Raw genomic sequence first — 24,582 nt, 5'->3', positions numbered from 1 at the left:
CATTATAAAACTGATGTACTGTGATGCTTCCCAAATTTTGCATTGCACTTGCAAGAAATAAGTCTCTGTCAACCTTGAACAACCCTTGTGATTCACATAACTCAAGGAAAAGGTGTCTTCCATGTCGGTAGCATGCCTCGGCTAATTCTCGTCGTTTATATTGACCTTGTTGCTTGGACCAACCAGACTGTGTAAAAAAGAGCACCTTATTTCACTCACTTTTGATTTTAAAAAATAGTGCAGTTTTATCACTCCACATATGTAATGACCCCATAAAAAACTGGCGTTCCTGCATCACTGTGAAAAGTGTTATACATAAAGTACGTTCTTAGGTTGGTTTGGCAACTTTATCCTATTCATAGTGTGAAAGACACGTTATTGCAGAAAGTTAACTCATCTAGCATAAATATTCTAAGAAGGCTGCTTGAGCTCACCTTGTCCCGCTATGATTGACAGGTAATTAGAGTCACGATTATGACGTATCGAAGAGGGACCGTCCAAGTGAATGGTGTTACGATGCGTGCTGCTGGGAGGAGGTTCTTCCACTAGGGTCGAGTTAGAGCTTGCCTTCCTCGCAGCCTCGGAAGCATTCAACCGATTTATGTTCTCCAGTAGAATGGATATTAGTGGCAAGTAGAGTGACACCACTCGTGCCTGCTGAGCCTACACAGATGTTCACCATTCTAATCTGGATATAGCTAAGTAAAATCTTCTTTTGGCTCCAACCTGTTGTCTTACCTTGCCCTGTATGCGGTCATCAAATGCATGCTTGGCCAACAGGTTGCAGATGACACCAATAGCACGTTGGCGCACTTTTTGAACTTCCGTAAGTGCAGCTCTTAGCTCCAGGAGCAAGGCACCAACAAGGAAGTGGTTGCGACAGAATTCTTCTGAGAGACAATACTCAGCTTCATAATCTGGTGAGAAAGCATCACTCAAAATTAGAGAGCACAAAATGCATGGTTACAAAACAAAGAAGACATGGTTCAGACGCGAAAGACCGCAGTTGACGAAAACTCAATGACAGCCGGGAATCGAACCCACTCCTCTGCGACTTAATAATAATAATGTTATTTTTATCAACATAGGTGTACAATTCTATGAAGCCTGCTTAAGCCAACTGGTTTGTTTGCTTGTGGCAGACAACAGCTCCACAATTTGCAAATTTGCCGAAATTTCAGATCACAGTAGGCTAGACTATACAGTGGAAGCACACAATACACAAACTGACAACTTGTAAAAACGAATGATAGAGAACATAGAATATTAAGGTTGAGAGCGTTAAAAGTTCATGCTTCATATAGATTTCAATTTTTTTAGTTGATCAGATATTTCGTTAGACTCATGGGGAACAATATTAGTCCTATCCGTTTCCTATATTCTTTTGACAACTGTCGTATCTCAGATCATTTGTTTTGGGCCTTCGTAAGGCCTAAATATTGTTAGTCTTAATTGTTCACGGGAGCCGGAACAAATGTCCCCAAAAAAAACGTCCCCTATGGAGAGGCTACCGGGAGTTCCCCAAAAAGTAAAATAAGGGAGTTGAGGTTACGATCGCCTGCTATTCAGACCGCAGTTTGTTGTAGTACGTTTACTGAGCATCCTGTCATTATTGTTGTTTATTCTGTTGTGAGAAATGAGGGTCGACGTGTTTCAAGGAGTAATTTGAAGGTAAGTCTGTTCACAATTACCGTCTAAGGATTCATTTGCTGCTGCATTTACATGGTGATACTGACACAAAGGTGCTTTATTTTTCAGAATGGAATATCTGTCATCTAATAAAGGGACAATGAAACTCGTACTTGACTGCTTCATTGACACCAAGTAGAAAGTCCTCAGAGCTGGAGTTCGGTGGCGATGTGTCAAGCGTGACAAGTGTAAGGGAGCCGTCATTGAAAACTACGGGACACATGTTGTTAGCGTGGCGCACAGACATGTGCCAGACGACGCTGCAGTAAGTGTTACAAGAGCAAGGAACAGAACGAAAGAAATTCCGGCTGCCTCAAATGAGAATCCGGCAAGTGTCGTGAGACTGGTGCTACAAGACCTCACTGTGGATGAAAAGGTACGGATGACTGCTGAGGACAATCTGAATAGGTCCTCCAGCATCCTCCAGCAACGCACCTTGATGCACCCGCCAGATCCAGAAAACCTGAGTCATTGAAGACCAATGGAAAATGACAAGTGGCTTTAAACCGGAATGTTTTCTGCTTGCTGACAATGGACCAACGGCTGAGACGCGGCTGCTCGTCTTCGGAACTGAGGAATGTCTCCGTCTTCTCAACGACAGTGACATCTGGTTCATGAATGGAAATTTTGAGGTCACTCCAAAGAACTTCACTCAACTGTACGTCATTCTGGTCCCTCTTGGAGAAGTTGCAGTACTCGTTGTGAATGCGCTCATGGAAAAGCTCATGCGCATTCTCTGCCAGGTCCTGAGCAGATGTGTTCTCTTGTTCCAAATCTGGCGAGAACGTGCATTCTCTTGATGCTTTCGGAGCACTAGGATTTTGCAAGTTAGCACATTTTTCACCCAGCCTTAAACCAGTCGTGACCACACTTCCGTGTAGCAATGAGAAATTGCAAGTGGGCAGGAGATTCAGTGGTTGAGAACATGGCGGCTCCCGTTCTTCGGACTTCGGTTGTTCCATAAACAGTCAACAATATTTTCTATTACCTCCTTATTTCCCTAACTGATGACAGCATCGAGGACAATATCGAGGAAAATGAGCTGTGCTTCATAAACGCCTTCCAAGTGGTGTTCCTTCCCCTTGAACTCAGACTAAAAGTGGAGATGTAGCGGCGACAACAGTGTGATCGTGTTGTGAAGAAGAGGTATGTAACGAGCAGAATGCTTAAAGGGCTTTAGTCAAGAAGGGCACGTCTCTTACATTTACCACAAAGAGCATTACAGTATGACTGAATGAACTATCTACAGATATCAGGCGTTAACTACACAGACCACACGACACGTTAATTATTCACACGTGTATAAATTTGCTTTCTTTAGAAGGACCTGCATTACAAGTTTTACCTTGCAGTCCCAAACAGCACTTGTACTATGGTATTTGATAAATAAAATATTTCATATTTCGTTACTGCATCGGTGTGTATCCTCAGCATTCTGAAACATTTCCATTGTTGGTTCTGTCAGAAAGTTGTACACGCCACTGTTCACAGAAAACTCCCGCCATCATCGTAACACGAACAATGCGCGTAACCATGATTAGCAGACGATGAAACATGAGCGTTCGCGTTGCCCCTAGTGTGATCCTATCAACTGAAATGGCTAGCATCTGGGTGCTCATCTCTGAGAGACAACTGTCACGTTACCTGGTGCCAGGCTAGAAATTTCCGAGTGCTAGGCAGTGTTGCCATATTTTGACCACGTGAATTTGCCTTTAGTTTACCTAAGAGTAGACCTGAACCTGCTCTGAATATTTGCTCTAAATATTATTTCTGCATGAACAAATATTTTGGCAAGTAAAGATGAATAGGTAGATGAGATAATTTTATTTTGTGTTTTCAAAATTTAGGAAAAAGACATTTGTGACAACCTGACCAGTGTAGTTAACACTGGTATTCTGTATTGTACCCCCAGTTACCACTTATGCAGAGTAATTCTACCTGTAACTCTCTTACTTTTCCTGTGTAGTAACTCACTGCAACTTCGTGAGCGTAGAAATTTGGGGTAGTCCATAAGACTTCGTGCTCGAAGAGCCGCATCCAGACAGGACGAAGCAGTAGACGCGAGGTGTTTGTCTTGAGTCTACTACTTCGTCCATGTCTGGGTGTGGCTCTTCTATCATGGAGTAACTGCAACGTAGCTACTTTTTAAAGGTTACTTTTTAGAAACTTGGGACTGCATATAAGAATTATCTAAGTTAGTACGTTAACTGAAATGGGCTGCAAGAATTATCATGTTTGCAAAATATTGTGGTCACTCCAGGATACTGCACAATGTACTACATATTTTAACAACAGTGCATTAATGCAACAGTGCAGCAATTAACAGTGCAAAAGTGGGGATGTTTAATATGCCACAGGTATAATAATCTGGTACACATTTCATGCTCGTAACAACCATGTTTACACACTGAGCACAATGTTATCTTCTAATTGCAAAGATTGTTTATGGCACTTGAATTGTCCATCACTGTGGAGTTGGGAACCAATTACAAATAAAAAGAAAAACAAAAACAACGGCTTACAATATCTTAACATGCGTATGTTAGTAATGTTACTGTATATGCTCCTGGCGACCCTTTCTATGATGATTATATTTTAATTTGAAACACTGACTCAGCCTTACTGTATATTGTTATATATTCTACTGATAATGTAGCTGTTGGTCCCTGTTGCGGTAGCCAAATTTAAAATATTTGTCGTTTGTAAACTCATTTCTAGCCTCGGCTAAGGCACCACACAGTTCTTGCACCAATGTAGATGGGTAGAAATCCAGCGAACCAGTAGAATGTAGGAAGGGAGTTGCCTCAAGACAGAAGCCGCCGATATTTCGAACAGAGACTGTTCTTCTTCTGGGCACCGTCCTCATCACTGGCATGGTATTTAAAGGGTTAGGTGTGACGTGTTTAAAGGTTCATGCGAATTGTGGGTCAACAGCCTGGAGGGAAGAAAGGTTCCGTACGGGCTTTTACGGCCGGAGTGAATGACTGCTTTGTTAGGGTTTGGCCCAGAAGAAGAAGCCCGGAAGAGCCCAGAGAAGCCCAGAAGAAGAACAGTCTCTGTTCGAATTATCGGCGGCTTCTGTCCTGAGGCAACTCCCTTCCTCCTTGCACCAATGTTGTACTTGAAAAATGAATAAAAAACTTAATGGAATAAATTCCATTCAAAATAATTGTACGAGTCCCTCAAAAAAAGCAGAAGACAAACTGAAAGTTTGAAATTTTATTGGGCTGTCCAGAGGAGACAACCTTCAAAACATAGGAAGCAGGGTGTCTAGAATCCTTTAGCAATGGCAAACTTGAAAGGAAAAAGGAGAGTGCACTGACCTAAACAAAACAGACTATTTAGCTGGACTTGAGGGAAGCCTTGGAGGACGAGGATGTTCAGGGCACCATGCACGTCACCCAGATTACAAACGGCAGTTCTTCGTATAGGCCCACCCACTGGTCTATTCGGTAAAATGTCAATGTGTTTCATGGTTTTACGGAAAATCGCAAACCTATGAAAGCTCTCAACATCTGGCGTCTGCTATTACAGAATACTTCTGCAGATTTCTCCAAAACTATTTCATTATTCTGAAAGTTTCATGGTTGCGTATCTAAAGGGTGTTTTTTTTTTCCTTCTATTTGTTAGATTTTTTATTAAAAAGTATGAGAGCAGCATTGATACTGTTTCTGCAGGTGGGTTATACGGCCAGGGGGACACCCTCTCGAAAAAAATATGGTCTGAGGGGCTTTCGGGCAAAAGTGAGATATAAAAATGGGAAAGAATTCTTGTTGAACGCCTTTTTTTTTTAGAATCTTCAAACGAGCACATATGTTGAAATATCCATGGCCAAATTTTGCTTGCAAATGAGCTGAAACCAAGCACAACCCTCATTCATGTCGGAGATGACTGAACTAGGTGCTGATGTACTGGACTGCTCAACTGCTTTGTGGCCCAGGCAAGCTGCTAACAGTGAAGGTGATGTTCTCAACGTGCACTGGATGTGCGCAGTTTTAGTTTCGGCTCACCTTGCACAGCAAAATTTGGAGGAGGATATCACAATGTATGTGATCATTTCACGATTTAAAGAAATAGAGTGGCTTTCAACAACAATTGTCTCCCATTCTGCCATCTCCCATTTTGCCTAAAAGCCTCTAAATAAATTAATTTTAGGTGATTAGTCATCTAGTAATTACATACTCTCTTGGAGTCAACGTCTTCCTGGCCGTCCAACTATCCAGTAAAAACTGCATCTATGCTGCTTTCACAGATCCTTTACAGAAATATGTAACAAATAAAAATGAACATGTATAGTACATGTGAATAAAATTTCAGTACTCTTCCGGAATCACACAATCTGTGTGAGTTTGTCCCTTTAAATGGAGCATTGGTAGCATTTTACTGGTACATCACATACTGAATAATAAATTATAAATACTTTAATAACAAGCCAGTAGTATTATAACTCAGTGTTATTAACCCCTGCTTAAAGTGCCAAATACAGCCTTTCCACTGCAAGGCTTTCTTATTACGAGGCACAGTTAACGGAACAGATTTGCGAACGTCTTTCGAAATTTGTTTACGTGTGAGAAGAGCTCAAAATAATCAGTCTATTCCTATATTACTAATAAATTTTGTTTATGCCATTAGAATTATAGCAGCACAATTGGGATGGTACACCCCTCCAAAGTGTACAAGCCCTTTATTTCTACAGGAAGGACAATATTCTGTAGACACTTCAACATGGTTGTACTAGCTGTACATTCTTTGACATAACATGTTCCTCCAACATTATTTAAATGCTTCATACTTGTATTTGAAATTACCGATAGACATGCAATACATTCCGAGAGTTTTAAATGCATTCCACACCTAGCATGCAGAGGAAGTGGACCTTTGCTCACAAACCAACTACAAGGTGCAGCCACAAAAATGACACAGGAATATAACTACGTAGACCTCAGTTATGGGGGTCATCAAAGTACAACTTAGAGACCAGGTTCCTTAGCTTTCCACATGACAGAGTGGAACAGACGCAGCATTAAATTTCTAGCAGACGGAAGACGTCATATGTACTGGCTGATAATTTCCTACAAGAGCCATTATGATGACCAGCATTGTACATTAATTTTTCTTTCCTTCTCATAATCATTTTTCATGCTACACCTTGTACTTACAAGACCCATAAGTCAGATAAGAGTCAATGGCTGTTAGTAGGACCACCAGCAACAATTTTGGGAACGGTTTTGGATGCCTATGTTCAGGGGTGTCGGAAGGTGGGGGGCAGGAGAGGCGCCCTCCAAAGATTTCACTCCGGGGGCCCTGCACCCCCTGAACTTTCGCTCTGAGGGTCCCGCCACCCCATTTTTCATCCGTATGTGTCGTCTGAGACAGATTTGCTTTCAGCTGTTACCGCAACGTGAAAACGAACACTGCTTTAAAGAACAACTTAGAAGACAAACTTTACCCGAATAGGTACCACCATCCAATTACCCTATGTGATACTGTATGTGCAGACCTGCGGTGCAAAGGGTAACGACATGCCATTCAGTAGCTTTGCTTAGACAATACCGGAAGACCCAGATTTGCGCTCCAGCAAAGGAAGTCTTTAATCAACGCATGAAGACTTTCATGTCTAGAAAGGGAAACTCTTATCCTACAGTGAGGTGTCTTAAAGGAGCATTGAGGTGACCCGCAATTTTTTTTTTTTTTTTTGTGTGTGGTGTGTTTTGTTCAGAATATATTTAATAAACATTGGGATACACGAAAGCACATCGCTATAATAATACTGGTGCTGTGAAGTTACACGCAAGGTTTCTCTGCCCAGTGTGGCGACATGTTGCACATGCCGCAGGGTAGGACTGCGCATAATTTTGACCACCTGGGGTTCTTTTGACATGGACCGGAAATCTCTCGGCGCTGGAAGCAAGGTTTACTTACCCCACGTTGCTACCGTCCTCGGCTGGGTTTGATGCCGCAATCTTCAGCTCAGCAAGCCAACACGTTACTGACTGAGCTACTGAGGTCGGCAAGTACATCGTTCATCGTGCGGTGTTCTGCGATTAATAAAATGAACTCGTGCGAAAGAACGAGAGCAGGTGCCCTACAGAGCACACGCGAGGCCTCTGTTTTGCACACATTCAAAAAATCCTTCCACTCGTGAAAAGAGCGCATCGCAGAACAAGAAGACATCATGATGTAACATGGTACATGGGCCCGTAACTCGTGATGTACAGCGGCACAGCTCAAACGTGTATAAGCGGCGTGTGAGCTGAGAGGAAAGAAAGAAAACAAGGCACAAGGACTTCTCCATGCCACGTGAGGACAGTGTCAGCGTGCACGGCTGCTTTTTCCGACTGTTTTTGTAAACTCCATTTTGCAGCTGCAGAGCGAAAATATTTTACATGGCGACTCCTGATGGACAGCTTGAGAGATGAGGAGGTTTCGAGCCATGTTAAGTGTCACCGCATTGCTCCTTTAAGCAGTTCGCTGGTGTATTTGATTGGTGTAGCACACCTGCTGTCTCTGCCCAAGCCATGGCCAGAACACTTGACAAAGCCTTTTTAGTGCAGTAATAGTGACACCCTTTGAAAACAAAAGCATTGCACTTTTAACGAGAACAAATATAAAAAATAAAGGAACAAGCCATCGCTTGCTTACTTCTATTTGTCGTACAGCATTTAATGAAACAGTCAACCAATATTTCAGTTTGTGCTGCTCTCACGCCAACTTGTTTTTCGTCTCGAGGTAATGAACGCAAGGTGGCCTTCTCACCTGCATTACAACCTCCACCGTCATCGGATTGCATGGACGAGTTGTTTCTAAAAATCGCATCAATGGCTCCCATTTTTATATTTGCTACACTTCATAACACAGAACCATGCATGGTATTGCTCTCCTCTAGGTTGGGACGGGTTGGGACGGGACGGGACGGGACGGGACGGGACGGGACGGGACGGGACGGGACGGGACGGGACGGGTTGGGTTGGGATGGGCCAGGCTAGGCCCTTAGGGTGTTGCCTTTCGACAGAACAACTTGTTGAACGGTGAAAATACACCTGTTATCGGGAGATATATTTTTGTGCTCAACCCCCCCACCCGAGATGGCATCCTCAACATTACGAACATTAGGACAGGGTTCTGGGATAACGAGTGAACAAATCTAGCAAAATATGTAGATATCAATATAATATTTCAAATGTAACAAAACCTGCAAAGATCCAAATGTCGCTAATGGAAAAACAAAAATATTTGCACAGCCCACGGAAACATCCCACAGTGAGGTTACAAGCGGCCTATGGTAAAAGGCTGTGAGGGTCTACGAAACTACAGGTCTTGGAAAGCCTGGAAAGCTGGCACACCAACACCAATGGGTAATGCAAGCAGGGCAACCAGCCAAGCCAGGAATAATTGCCACTTACCACAACTAGATGCCTCATCGCCCTTGTCTGTACCCAGAAAGCAAAATTAAATTATGGCTATTGGAAAGTTCAGACACAAAAATTACAAAAATGCAGTATCTATGCCCACAGTTTTGCAAATGCACACATAGGTGATGTCAGATAACCACCAAGCTTTTTGTAATACTTCACCCACAAGTTAAACATTCATTTAACGCGATGTAACCAAGTTTGCAGTTCCTCAGACATGCATCATGATCAGTGGTTCTCAACCTTTCTTGCTCCATGCACCCCTTTTGCCATTCATCAAAGCATTATCTCCCCCATATTAACTCCGTAGCAGTACACACACAAAAACTGGAGGTATTTTATTGCTTGTGGCGAGCGTCGTTACCGCTAGATAGCCCTTCCAGTACCGTGCGCACCGAGGAGCCATCATGACATACCATCGAGGTGTTCGTAGCGAGGGAGATGTCCTGTGAATGATATACTATGAAGGTGCGCGCAAGGGCCGATTGGAGGAGAATGTTAAATGGTGTTATTTGCCACCAGGGGGAATTACGCACCTGCTGAGAACCCCTGATCAAGATGGATCAAAAGATGAACGCTTGACAAGCATGTTCTACTATTTATTACATTAAGGTCCAATGGCACATATTTTTGTCTCAACCATAGTACCAAATGCAACCTTGCTAACAAAGAAACAGTGGTTGAGAACTGAAGATCAACTAATACAGAACTCTCTCATTGCATTGCCATAGTTTGCAATGCATTTTCTATGGGCATTTAAATATCGCACTATGAATTTATTTTTGTACTTGCCAGCATATTGCATCCCGTTTAAAGGCATGTAACAATCTGCTTTGTACATGCAGCAAAACCCTAACAACAGAAATCATCCAACTGCACTTTCCTTTCAGTATACATACCCTTTGTGCTCTTTGCATGACCCCTGGTGTAGGTTCCTTTCAAGGAGGGCAAACTGAGTGCAATGAAGTGCTCATGGGAGCACACAATTTCCAGGAAATCAAACTTGTAACACTGCAGCTCCTGCATGTGTCAAAAACGATGGTGTGAAAACAGAGTTAACACTAAAGGTACCATTGGTACCATCTCGTCTCCTGGCTTAAAGGCTTCCAGGTAACTGTTGATCAGCTTGAAGACAAAGCCTCGGTCCATGAGTGAGAAACACCTCTATAAGAACAACAGCCATTACACAAACAAGATTACATGAGATTTACCTCGAGAGAACTTACCTTGCAGAAATGAGCCAAGCTCTGGTTGGCATGTCTGATTTCTGTACGTAGTTCCTTGAATTTCTGCAATATGTGCGGCACGACTGTGTTGATCAGAACCTGAACACTGGCCATGTACTCCTGTGAGAACCTCTCATGTCTCTGCATCTGGGAAAGCGACCAATGAAGATTAACACTTAAACACGGATTAATAATCCTCCATTTCACCAATGCCAGTTAAGAATTTCTTGACTGCTGTGTCTGCTAACACGAGCATTTCATGTGGCCAACAATACAAATTAGAGTTCAAATTGTAAGGAAATGACATCCATGGGAACATGTTTTAAGTGTTATGAATGAATAAAGGTGCACTCCCTGGTGACCAATAATAAACACCACGCTGTCTTTTGTTCACAATACATGCTGATCATTACCCTGCATATTACTTCATGCAACTCTCTGTGGACAGCATGAAAGGTACATTCTCCTTTTCCTTAGCAGCATGAATGGAACGCGCATTACAAAGTATTGTAACACTTTTGCCTAATTTCATGGCTTATTTTGCGTATTAACATAACTCTGAATGCATGAGTGCTCAGCTCATCATCTGCAATGAGAAACAAGTTGTGCAAGGATAATTTTGTTGTACACGAAAGCGTCCCGTATGCAAAGTGTCAAGTGGTAAGCAGGAGAAAATAGGCTTCATGAAACTGTAGCCAAACCAGAAGAGAACCTCGAGAATTTGAGATGCTAGAACAAATGTTAGACACGAGTTAGTAGAATCACTTTATTCCATGTTGTTATGTTCGTTATCATACCGGAGCAGGTCAGAAGAGAACTAGCAGAAACAGTAAGTTTTTACTAATCATGCAATGTACTAGCCCAGAGAATGCTCAAAACTGGGCTGTTCGGTTATCCATAGTAAAATCGATAAAACCCCAGTGCCAGGGAACACGGAGTAAAAAATTCACTGGCGATTTAGCGGTAAATGCGACAGAAACGCGATAGCATTAACCGCTTTTTCTGGTTCATACTTGACTTCCGGGTATCCAATTCCAGTTTAAACCCAACTTCTGGTTGTCCCCACTTTCAGTCTAAACACAACTTCCGGTTCTCCACTACCGGTCTAACCTGACTACCGGTTGTCCACCTCCAGTCAATGCTTGATTGCCGGTTTGACACCTTCAATTACTATGTGTAAGTCCATTTAATTACCCTGTAATTACCCTTTAATTACATTAGGTAACAGCAGGTTACCTGAAGTATTCTTGAATTCTCGTAATTAGCTTTAGTTATGTTTACTTGCATTAATTACTCTCAATTCCCCTTTAATTGATGTTAATTATCTGTAATTACATTTAATGACCTGCGGTTACCTTTGGTACTTTTTAATTTCATTTAATATTTCTCTTAATTACATATATCTTGCATTCATTACCTCTAAACTCAACTTTCTTGTTTTAAATGGACTATCGCATCCGGGAACGTATGTATGATACCGATAGGGTAATGTCCGTCACCGCTTCAGAGTGAATTTGGCCAAATTTCTCTTTCGAAAAAGACTTACATACTAAATAAACGAGTTTTAAAGGTTCGCATTCCATCTGCAGCCAACACGATGATGACGTAAGCCAGGCACACGAATGGGAGCGCAGCGCAGGCCATTGTCTCCGAGGTCGCCTGCTTGGCGTTCGCATCGCAATATACTAAGTGAAAAGTACTCGGTAAATATGCTGACTTTCGCTTACCAGTGTGAGTCCTGACGTGACCATGTTGCGTGAAACACTGTGTTACGCTCCTGGCTGTACAAACACGTTTGACGCTAACCAGAAACAACATTCCGCGAGCCGATCACAGAAACGACGCCGTCCCCTAGCATTCCTGCTCGCTCGACCGCCTGTCGGTCAATCGCCAAAGCTACCAAGATCCCTCCAGCCGCTCCATGATTGGTCTCCTTCGCGTCAAACGGCGCGCAGTGATGGGCCTCGTCCGTGTGATGTTCCCAGAGAGGGAATCTCGGAAAGCATTGTCTGCTCGTGCCAAGTCTTATATCAAACTGCACAGGAACAACGCCACCAATTCGCGTAGGGTTTTCGACGTTATTATTAGTGATGAACGTGGAGTAAAACGCCACTACAGTTTCAGAATCGACCAGGACGAATGCGATAGTCCCTTTAATTGCCCATTTACCCTCTTACATCCCCTTTGCATGTCCATTTATACTGCTTCACCATCTCACACACATACAGCTTTTCCAATTTTGACACTCCTAATGCTAACGCATTAAAAACAAGACACACACTTGTACAGATCGCATGATCACATACATGACAAACAGTCACTGATAGTATCATAAGCAACTCACATTGTTCCTTTTCCTTGTCTTGGCCTGCTTAATGACCAGTTAGATAGTGCTGGAACTTTGGAATATTATTCTCAAGTCCCCTTATTCCCATTCCCATTGCCTGTACCCAATCTCCTTGGGATTAGCACAGACCTTCACCGGTGTTATTGAAACCAGGACTTGAAAGTAAAAGTTTAAGCACCTTTATGCGATCAGTGTTGAGCAAATGTTGTGCCATGGACTTGGCCAGGAGTTGAAAGAAGAACCAGGCATGATGCAACAGCTTGTGGATCACCAGAAAATCTGCATTGCTCATCTTCAGTATGTTTGCGAGAGATTTCGTCAGTTCTTCATGGACTGTGCTAAAGTTTGATCCTTGTGATGGCTCCGTCACAAACATGAACTGAAATTTGTGATTCAGCATAACTGTAGCACCAACATTTGGCAAGTTGTACAATTACAGCAGTGTCTCTATTTGCCCTGCAAATTGTGGCATAAGCCAAATTAAAATCCAACTTTAGAAAAGCCAAGAACATGATTTTAGAAAGGCGCCCTTGTATGCACATAGCCAAAACCTCCATGAAACCTCATGTTCACCCCACAGCTGTGTCACATGAAGGACCCATCGATTCCATGAGATGCAGGAAAGGACCCTTTCAGGGCACAATTTGGGAGTGGCCCTGCAGTTGTTTCAGGCAGTCCGCGTCGAGCTAGCATCTGAACCAGTTTCCTTGCTCATGCTCTTTGTAAATAGTAATGTAAATAAACGTGTAGTGTATTAGCACCACACCAAGCACATTCAGAGGAAATTTCATAGCAGAGTAAAATACATCACTGTGGTTAATTTGAATATCTTAATTTTGAGTGGAGAGATGTTCTCTGGTGAGATTTTCTGTTTTTCGTTGGTCTCATTTGAAAATGATAAAGTAACTTTTATTAAGTGTGGGATCCACGTTCATGGTTGAAAATGCTTAATTTCTGCCAAAACAGCGCTACAACAACTTGCACTCAGTGAGTCACTTTGTCAAACATGTTTACAGCCTTATTAGTCATGATGACCTATATTATTTAGCAGGATTTTTGCAAAATTTGCAATCATTTGGTCATTTTACAATACACGTCTTCCATTGGGAGCGCATACATTTTAGTAAATGCTCTAATGAAGCTAGTGTGTTCAATCATAAACTAACATAAAGTAACATAAAATGGTCTTCGACTCCTATCAGAGGAGGACAGCGGCTCTATTCAAAGAGGCAATGGGTTTCATGAACCATGAACCATTTTGGAGATTGGTCCGCTGAGGTGCTTAACCCCCTTAAACATGTACCACACTTACTGTGCAAAAAATAAAAGTAAATAAACGTATTTGTTTGCTTATATTGTTCATCAAAAAAATATTTTTTGTAGAAAGGCTTCCTATCGAGCTCTTCACCTGCAAGATTTGGTTTAGCTAGGAACCGCAGCTATTGTTATAAAAAATGACGAAGCTTGGCAGTTTTAGCACTGTCTTCAAGAGCCCTCCCATGTGCTGTCCTTGACAAAAATCAATGAGACTTGGTCATAAGAATATGTGAACCTTATGTGACACACTATTCAAACTTGTGCTTTCTGGGTAAAGAAGAACGGTCACGGCACGCTATCAAACCAAGCAATGGTTTCTTGCTCAAAGCACCAACTTCAGAGCCCTCTAGTGGCAGAACACTTCAATGTTTGGCTTGATATTAGATATGCTTCTGCCACCACAATCCACCATGATTGTTTTCATGAAAATCGGCGATTCACACTTTGAAGGGTCATGGCCGTGTCCATCACAGTGGCGCACAGACTTGGATGTTGAGGGGAGGGAATCACGTCCTAACAAGTTCTGTATCTTCACTTATGATTTCTATGCATGAGAGACCTTGACTTTTCATTAAAATTCATTTTCTTTCCATTGAGTTATTTCTCATTTTCATGCAACAAGTTTCATTTCCATTTAAACTCTATATCAGTGGGCCTAAACTCTATATCAGTGGGCCTGCCTCTGCCCAAGAGCTTGTGACCGTGTCAGCAGCAATTTCAGACCATCAGATTTACAGGACGACATTTAACTAACACAATTCGCCCCAATCATGCTTCAACATTGGCCATGATACAAAACAAAATATGAAAAAAGCAGCACAGAAACTGCTACAGCAGAATTAGCTGTAATAGAGACCTCTCAAATCATCTTTTAATTTGCAATTGGGTTAGAGTCACCGACCGATATTTCGGACTCTGTTTGTCCAACCAGCGAATTTGTTTCTTGGGGTGAAGGAAAATATTGGTATCGTCCAAAATTCGTATCGAAAGATTGCATGCTTTAGGCGAAGCCGACTTGCGGACTTGATGACGGCGGTGCCTCTGACAGTGTACATTGACAAAATGTCGCTTCGGGAAATAGAAGCTGATGTTATCAGGCAGAGCTGGAAGCGTGTTAGGAAAGCATTGACAATTTTTTCTAACCTACTAAGGCTTAGTAAAGTTTATTTTGAAGCGAAATTCGTTTTTTCGGACCGCTTACTGGATCTTGCACGGATACCCCTGGGATCTGCAGGCTGCTTACTTTCAAACATCCAAAGCGCGATATCCTACAGACTTACCTGGGACATCTGTTATTTACTAATTAAAACCGAAACGCGATTGTTGTCCTGGGATGTCCCACACATCCCAGGACAACTAACTAAGTGTCAACTAAGCAAGAGAGTGCACAAAAAATGCTGCTTTCTTGTATTCTGCTCATATCAGTTTACTCATGAAGGAGACACGCACAGCAGAGCTATTTGCATCCTGGTGAAGAAGCTCATCGTAGCTCAAAATTACTTTTCCTAGTCAAAACGATACCAAATGATGTCAGCCATAACATCAGCCAGACTTGTGGAACAGTAGCACTGACGCAACCTCAAGGTTCTAAAGGAAAACACTGTGAAGCTCCGCCACTCGAGGAGCGTTTCAATTTATGAAGCAGCCTCGAGTAAGCTTACACCAAGCTTACTTATCAGCCTGCTAGATACTGTCAGAACTAATCTATGTGCGACAGATATTGTTGAGTATGCTTCACTTTTGAGTACACGTTCAGAACCGTGACACCAACATAGGAACAATGCCACTTTCCGCCATAAAATGTTGTAAATGCTAAAAACTGTTCACCAACATTGCTTACTGTAAATGAGTAGATACAGGCACCGTCGAACAGGCAAAAATGAAACAAACACAGAACTGGCACTTGTCTTTTCTCCACTACACGGGCAACATTGTAGTAGTCATTGTGTCAACATTGTATTAGGGGAAATTATAGCAATTAATCTAGTAATCTATCGGGAGTGACTTGCAGTGTTCTATTACGGCACAATTCTGTTCCGCGGGTTCTCACCGCAGGTGAAACGGATCATTGTCCCTGCGAAGTTAGTCATCCCTGTAACAAAATTGCTTTATGGTCGCCACTATACGCACCTGTACATAACTGTGGAGAAGGTCTTCCTTCCCAGCGTCATGCACACAGTTGACGACGTGAATGAGAACCCGCACAGCATTCAGGGACACTTCTTCATTGTTGGTGCTCACGATGAGCTTTAACAACTGGTTTAGGATGGTTGGAAGGAAATGAATCACTGTGCTGCCATCCACCGCATGCAGGGCCTACACAGAGGGAAAGAATTACAACAGAAGCACAGTTTTACAGGATTTTGTGCTTTTCTATGGTTGTCAACTGGGCATGGAATGATATTGAAATGAGTGTGGAATCCGCATTCACTGACTCCTATTACTGCGCATTGCTCGGTTTGCGCGATGCCAACACCTTCGACACAGGTATGAGTCCTGGGCTTCCTTTTTCTTTCTTTTTTTTTCTCGTTTCAGTGCTGTGAAGCAACTGTTGCTATGAGCAGCATACAGACGTGGACAGATGGAAAGAGAACAGCAGGAAGAAATGGGGGACAGGGGAGTTAACATGCATCCTGGGCAGACTTCAGGGGGAACTGTGGCATGGGCTTCCAGTGGAGTAGTTATCCTCCACTCTGTCGGTACGACGCATGTGTGCAGAGGCAGTGACGCGATATTTCAGCAGCTGGGACTGGGGAGCAAAAACAAACTCTTCGCAGCAAATGACTAAAATGGAACACCAAATTCATCCTCATTGATCATCGAAAGTGTTGTTAACGAAAACTGAATATTAAGGCCCCAACCTAGCCAGGCCCAGCCACCGCAAAAGTAGAGCAAATGATATTGGGTGTGACATCACTTCACTGTTGACCAGTTGGAGGAAACTTGTGTAACTAAAAAGCAGCTTCACTCCTCTCCTCTATGTAGCATGCGCCGTACATGCACTATAGAGGCCTATGTGTGCTAGATGTGCGCTAAAAATCACCTCGTGACTTCACGGTACTTTGCACGATCACAAAATTTGCAAGAATTAGGTCCTGGCAAAAGAATGACCTTTACAGTATGCCATGCTGGCTTCTAACTCTTCAATTACGGTATGTGGATATACCATATCCCTGCACTTTTGTCACTACAACTCATGCAAGTACTTACATGGTCTTGTAGGGGCAAAAAGCAGAATGATTTCACATTGCAAGTGCCGTGTCTACACCACTGACACAAAATTTCCGTCAAACCTCCAATATCTTGCTGGGCTTATGGGGCATATTGCTCCATGGCCTTCTCCACCTTCGCTGTCTTTTTATAAATGATTTTTCTTTTAATCCTCACAAAAATCACTTATGTATATCCAGTCAGAAATTTATACAGTACGATATTTGTGCTGGTGCAAAAAAACAAAAGAAATAATAGCACATAACAGACAGTCGTCATACTGCGACGAGTATTTTCAAGGTGTTGCAGAAGACTCCTACACAGTGGGAATCCCTGTTGTTTGAAACCATTTGAAATAAGTGAATTAATACTTTTGAAACAAGCAAGTAAATAAATGAGTCAAATACTGTATGCTGCAACTCATAGGCGCCGTCTGCATGGAGGTAAGGGAACCTCCCCCCCACCCAAAAACAGATTTCTGAGTGGGGGGGGGGATTGGGGGGGGGGGGTGAAAAATTTGACACTGCTCGAGGGTTGAGGCACTGTGAAGCATTTAAGTCACTGTCATCTTTCAAAAAACAATTTTATGCAACCCCAGGAGGAATGACAAAGATGACAGTCATCCAATGTGAATCATATTAGCAGCAGACACAAACCTTGACCAACTTCGAGATTTCCCTTCCGGCTTCAGACTCAACTGAAGCGATTGCTTGTTCCTGCATGGCAGCATGGCATTAGTTCATTTCTTTGTGAGCACAATCTCCCAATCCATGCAACATGCACTTTATGTGCACATTATTAAGTTGACATACAAAAATGTAGCTAATGCAAATTTGTCTACTGAGTAATATTTCACGTGGCAATAACAAAATACAATCAGCAGGGTTACTCCATTTCAACATACTTTTAAATACCCAATAATTCCAGTAGCAGTTTTCAACAGTTTTAATTGTGTATTTCTGTCACATATAAAACTGTTTCAACCAACACCACATAATCAAACAAAAACTGTGGGATTTGCACATTAATAAAGGTTATATCACACTTGTTCAGGGCTTGTACAAATAATTGGAAAATTTTTTTCAAGGGCTTTCAAGGACCTACACATTGACCGATTGGAGCACGGTGTTTCCAGTGCTGCTCCTCATTTTGCTTAATTTCATGATGTATGCACATGAAGTTTTCCATTTTCACTTTTGGAGTTTGCTGAAGACATTACATTTTGCAATCAGCGTGGTGTCAGCCACACACTTCAGCATTCTCTGCAAAGGAACCCATCTATGTCACTAGAGATTGACTACAGTCCTTTCTGACAAAATTGCTATCGGAAGGTAGAAAGAAACGTAGTGATAGTTCCAAGGACATTTGGAATGTGCACCTTTCAGACATGATCATTAACTCTCATTTTGATAAACATAACTCTCACGGCAGTATGCCTAAAGTTAACTGTCAATATCACATGGCAAACACAGAGACAGCGTCGCCAGATTTTCATGTATTGTAACCCAATGTGGTGCTATATGGATGAAATGCTTGCAGCAAAAGTTGCCAGGTGGCGTTTAGAAATAATGTTGAGGTGGATGACACGATCCTCATTGATAGTATGACCCAGGCAGGAGAAAAAAATCGCCAATTTTTTTGCCTGGAGAGATGATTTACAAAGCAGATGTAGGAGCTATGGCACTCTCCGTAAACTGATAATTTTCACACACAACTTTCCTCTCAAATTTCAAGGGTTTTCAAGGGTGGCTCAAAATTCAAGGACATTCAAGGCCTTGAAATGTGCAGCTTTTGATTCAAGGGTTTTCAAGGGTTCCAAGGCCCTGAACAAACCCTGCTTGTTAGATGCAGCGACGTTAATGCTCTTATAGAACAAGTTTCACTACGTTTAATATAGAATTCATAGCATGCATTCAAGCGTACTTACAAGATGCATAGCATAGAGGATTGGTTCTCAACGTGAATGTTCAAATCCACCAGTGAAATACATAAACCAGATTTTAGCAGCGGCATGGAGACACCATTCGTTCTGTGTTTGGTTTGGCAACATGTGGCAGTTTTTTCAGTGTGTTTCTGACACACTACGTGTTCATAACCAATGTAGGCTATGAACACAGAAACTAACAAACACTCTAGAGAACAACTTGCGCCCAAGCAATGGTAGCTTTCTTTTTAAATTTCAAAAGAGAAAAATACCTTGACCAATGTTCCTGTGTCAGGCCCAGGAATTTTGTTCTCCAAAAGTTTCTGGCAGTGTGCAAAGAAGTTCTGCAGGTGTTGATCCTAGAAGATAATTCACTGCTGCTGCTAAGTATTTACTCCCACTAAGCACTATAGTCCACTTTCAAAATCAGGAAATGTACTTCAACCATGGGGAAACACTTGTATTGTCAAGGAAAAATAAATACACATTTCAGTTATGAAGACACATACTGAAAAATGCGAAGAAGAGCACTCGTATTTACTTTGGTTTGCAACCGGATTGATGTCGAATAAAAGTCAGTCAGTGAGTTGTCAATATAGTAATGTATGAAACGAGCAAAATTGCAGTTGTGAGAATCCTTGGCTGACCTTTGTGTAAACTGTTGAAACAAGTTTCAAGTTAACCCTGAAGAGCTCCTTCCCACCATCAACCATCCGCACGTCAGGACCTGAGAACTGGAAACCAACAAAGGTGACGATTAAACTCAAGGTACAACATTGACAAAAACACGACTTACCCCTCTTCCTAGTCCTAGTGGTTTATATGACAAGTAACCGGGTGGGAGATTAGATGAGACTGGTAGGACAGACTCGTCAATGTTTAGCCTTGACAGAAGAAAAGAGATATACAGTAAAACCCGCAGATAGCGATATTGCGTATAACGATATACCTCGTAAAACGATGGTTCATGATTTTACCGTCAAAATATACATTGGTTCTATGGGGAAACGACCCGCGTATAGCGATGGAGACCGCGGTTCCGAGTATTCGTATAACGATGTTGGATGCTGTCCCGCCACGCGGTGATTTTCGCCGCGATAAGATACAGTAGAGTCTCGATGCTACAAATCTCACGGGGTAGCGGAAAAAATTCGTATCATCCGAAATTCACATCAAAAGAATTAAACGAAAATAAAAATTGAGGCAAGAAAATAGACAGCGACTGTTCATTTTCCAATACTGTCAGTGAAAGAGGTAGGTGGTAACGCTTTTATGTCTCCGTATTTGGCCAATGCTGCTCAAATTCCCGAGATGATTCAAAAGGCCTAGCACGTGCTTTCCACCCGCGAGTCGCGCGACAGTGTTCTAAAGCGAGCTTCTCCTAGAGCACGCAGGCGTTAGGTGAAGCCGACTTGCGGAATGGTGACGTGTAGTGTTGCCAGAAGTTGTCCTGCTATGTTGTCTGGTTCCCTCCACGAGTTCTGATCGCTGTTTTCCCAAGCCACTGCGAGCCAGCTTCGCGTTCTTTTTTGTTTTTTGTTTTAGGATCTGTTTCTTTTTCTTTTGCTACACGCGGGGTGGCGCGCGACTTTTCGGGGACGCGCTATTTAGGTCAGCCCTCGTTTAACGATGTACCCCGTATAACGATGGAATTCGCGATTACCGTCAATATCGTTATACGCGGGTTTCACTGTACTCACTTAAACAGTATGTATCATCTCTGTCTATTTTTGTGCATTATGTGTATACACGATGTATCAGCTAACATTTCATAAAATTCTATTTAAAAATCTACTTGTCGGGCAATTATGCAGCAAACGCTGTTTTTATCGGGGCAGATTTTGCCATTACCTCCGAGGACTTTTACCAAATTTATTTTGTGAGAAATTGAATTTTTCCAGTTTATCTCCAAATTTGTGAAGTCAACCTTACGTTGTTTCTTCCTTTCTTTTTTATAGAAACCAAAAACGCACCTCGAATTTAGCCCATGGCATTGCAAAATACATTCCCTTCTACTTTGGCAAGAGCTGGAAAAAAAAAAAAAAAGTGCGAAATCCGTTGTTCCGAGTCACGCAAACTGTCGGCCGAGCTGTTTTCCGTCAAGTTCATGCAAGATGCGGCGGAAGAAAAACGGTCACCCGCCCCTTCCTGTTTCCTTCTCAATCTTCTTTTAGATAACTTTGCGTTGCAACCATGCTGCCGTTATCATCAGAAGCTGAGAAAAGGAAAAGTGAAAGCGAGGGTACACGGCCTCCTCGCATCGCTTCCTTCACAGATCTGAGCGGGGCCAGAAACTTACGCGCTTCTAGTGGACGGTTTTTGGTTCTTTAGTTTCTTTTTTTTTTTCAACTATTGCCAAAGTAGAAGGGTAATTCCATTTTAAATCGACCAAGGTCCGCTGATGACATTTTTTGATTTCAGTGAAAAAAATATATGCTGTAAATGACCTTAAGTGAAGACGAAAGCAGGTTCTCGGAGCTTCCTACGATCAACCAGTCCACAGATGGAGAGGGGGTAAGGTGGCGCCGTCTTTGCGACGTAATTTTTTCTCACGACTTTGCCCACTTACTGATGCCACTTCATTTGCGTCACAGCCCTCATAGCTAGCACACGTAAAGTCTGGGCACTCTAGTATACCTGCACAGAGCGAAAACGGTGTAACTTAAAGGGACGCAGAAGAAAAAATGCCAAAGTCAGCAGATATGACAAAAATTGCACATCTTTTAGTGCCCATAGCTCGTCGACGGCAGGTCATATACCCGTAAATGAAGTGTCCCTTTAATGTGCAATCTTTCCTCTGTCGTTCAATATATACAAAAACCATTCTAACCCGTTTCGTTGCCGAAAGAGATGTCAGTAAAGTTAGGTGAGAGCAGAAAATTGTCGATGTTCGGTATAGCATAGCTCAGCCCCTGCAATACTTATTCCAATAATTTTGCAGTTACTGAAAGGCCAACATATCCCCTAAATCCAGCTGCAAAAATATGTTGCACTATTTTAGTAGGGTGAACACGGCGAATTTTTCTCTGTGCCCAGGTCTCGCCTTTGCGGCCTTACACTCCGACTCCACTTTCGAGGGGCACGCCATCTTTATTGACCAAATCCTGTCTAAGTGACAAAAAAAAGGTCGTGGCTCCTGGGATGCATATGCTACCTATGCAAGTAGCCAGACAGTTTTTGTTACTTCTTTTTGCGGCTGTAATAAAGACGGCACCTCCAGCAATGAGCCACTTGGTAGCGCTTCCAAGGACAGGATTTTTTTTTAAGCACACACCCTCTGCAGTATTGACAAAACTGCTGCAACAGTTGTTGTCATACTCAGCTACATATCGCGAGTCAGTATTCCACCCTCAGTCGCTGCGGCATAATAGGCAGACGCCATCTGTTGGTTTTGCAACGGTATATAAAAGTAAATAAGAACGCCAACGTGGACATGTCCCCAACTAAGTGCCAGCGGCGGGAATCAATGCAACATCAAGGAGACCGAAGGCCCTGTGAAATGGGAAACGCGCGATGGCGTGCCATTCGAAAGTGGAGTCTGAGTGCAAGGCAGCAACGGCAAGACCTGGGCACAGAGAAAAATTTGTCGCGTTCACCCTACTAAAATAGTGCAACATATTTTTGCAGCTGGATTTAGGGGATACATTGGCCTTTCAGTAACCGCAAAATTATTGGAATAAGTATTGCAGGGGCTGAGGTATGCTATACCAAACATCGACAATTTTCTGCTCTCACCTAACTTTACTGACATCTCTTTCGGCAATGAAACAGTTTAGAATGGTTTTTGTATATATTGAACGACAGAGGAAAGATTGCACATTAAAGGGATACTTCATTTACAGGTATGCGACCTGCTGTCGACGAGCTATGGGCACTGAAAGATGGGCAATTTTTGTCATATCTGCTGACTTTGGCATTTTTTCTTCAGCGTCCCTTTAAAGGAGCTAGGAAAGCACTTTAATCACTAGCATTTTTTTAAACCAAGCGGTTAGTAAGCTTATTAAAATGCACCATGCGAAGTAATACTATCAACAGGTGCGTAAATATTGCAGAATTCGGTTTTGAAAATCGCGACCATCGTGCGCAACGGTGGCAATACCCTGAACGAGCCGTCGAGCCGCTTGCGTTATTTTGACGTCAGAAAAGTGGAGCCCCTGATTGGTTTCGAAGAACGTCGTCTGCTATTTTTCACTCGGAACCCCGCTGCAACGGTGGAACGCGTTTCTTTTGCTTTTTCTTTGGTTTATCAAGTACAGTAAACGAAGATTGGTCTACAGATACTGTTCAAGGTTAGGCCGTGAGATTGTAGAGGCCTCCTCATTGAACTCCCCGAGCGAAGTCAACTAAAAATCGGTCAACCTCTCCCCGCTTGACCTTGCTTTCCCTAAAGCGACCTTCCGGAGTAGGTGGATTATGATAATAAACTTCAGGTGCCAGTTGAACGCTGTTCTGTCTGTGTCTGTGTTTTGTATGCTGTTTGTTATCGTGGTGACTGTTTCTTGTTGTGTTGTTGGTGGCAATACGTATAAACACAGTGCAGCACTAAGCGCTGCTTCAGTTCACGCCTCAAAATGATCACTGCATCGCTATGACCACTAATTCCGTCCGCTATGTCATTATATCAATATACGCTATATCACTAATTCGCTATGATCACTAGTGCCCGTCACTTTGATTAGCAACTTTGTTAGCCATTCAGTTAATTCCTTATTCAGCTGGAGGAGTGTTCTTGCACATACGTTGCCAGATACAATCCAGTGAAATCTATCGCAATATGCCGTCGCCGGCTCATCGTGGCATCAGGAGTTGAACATTCATTGCCTGAATTACACACCAACATAGCCAAGCAGTGTCATAAGACCACCACAATTTATGGTCAACTTACCAATCATCGAGCTAAACGAGAATTGGCCGATGCAGACTACAAATGTGGACGACGCAGACACGCAAGTTTGAGTTCATCCGTGCTCGGCACCATTTGTTTTGTCACCATATAGTGCATCAGTTTTATCCACCATATAGTATGACTGACAACGCCGGTTAAGTTTGCGTCTGACGTCATATCAGCGTGCACTGAAACAACACGTGACTAGTGTAAATTTTAGCTGACTATAAAATGCACATGTTGCGCGCAGAAAACTGCCAACGACAAACCGTGACTAAGCCAGCCATAATATTGCAAGCACACAACTAACCAACCAACATGCCGCCCTGCTAAGCCAAATGGCTTCTAAATGTGTCTTTCGTTCGCTAAGACGACTTGGACACATAGATAATTCCTGAATTTGAGTGGTTAAATAGTGATGTTATGTTCTTAATCGCGGCATATCATCTTACGAAGCAGCATTTCCCCTTTCCCTTGTTTCCAGAACATGAATTTCGAGAACTGGGGTTTCACGACCAGGAATTCGAGGTCCTCCCTTATTCATCCCTTGACAGGGAGAAAGCAGGGGGAAA

General features: G+C 42.6%; 1 protein-coding gene across 6 annotated transcripts in view; it reads right to left on the bottom strand.

Annotated features, from left to right (window-relative positions):
* LOC135367473 (dedicator of cytokinesis protein 9-like) overlaps positions 1-24,582 on the bottom strand; it is an 83,408-nt gene that overhangs the window by 24,240 nt on the left and 34,586 nt on the right. For 3 of the 6 annotated variants that reach the window (XM_064600776.1, XM_064600778.1, XM_064600779.1), the window contains 12 exons: positions 19,922-20,009; positions 19,773-19,859; positions 19,398-19,484; positions 17,858-17,917; positions 16,122-16,307; positions 12,853-13,053; positions 10,328-10,474; positions 10,182-10,265; positions 10,001-10,121; positions 9,093-9,119; positions 739-917; positions 435-663 (listed from right to left, as the gene is read on the bottom strand). In XM_064600776.1, coding sequence (XP_064456846.1) covers positions 435-663; positions 739-917; positions 9,093-9,119; positions 10,001-10,121; positions 10,182-10,265; positions 10,328-10,474; positions 12,853-13,053; positions 16,122-16,307; positions 17,858-17,917; positions 19,398-19,484; positions 19,773-19,859; positions 19,922-20,009 — 1,496 coding nt within the window. The remainder of the gene's footprint in view (positions 1-434; positions 664-738; positions 918-9,092; positions 9,120-10,000; positions 10,122-10,181; positions 10,266-10,327; positions 10,475-12,852; positions 13,054-16,121; positions 16,308-17,857; positions 17,918-19,397; positions 19,485-19,772; positions 19,860-19,921; positions 20,010-24,582) is intronic. The other 3 variants (XM_064600780.1, XM_064600781.1, XM_064600777.1) reach the window with 2 other exon arrangements.

Source organism: Ornithodoros turicata, chromosome 8, assembly GCF_037126465.1.
Source record: "Ornithodoros turicata isolate Travis chromosome 8, ASM3712646v1, whole genome shotgun sequence".
Lineage (NCBI taxonomy): Eukaryota > Metazoa > Arthropoda > Arachnida > Ixodida > Argasidae > Ornithodoros > Ornithodoros turicata.
This window is presented reverse-complemented; position numbering and strand designations above follow the sequence as displayed.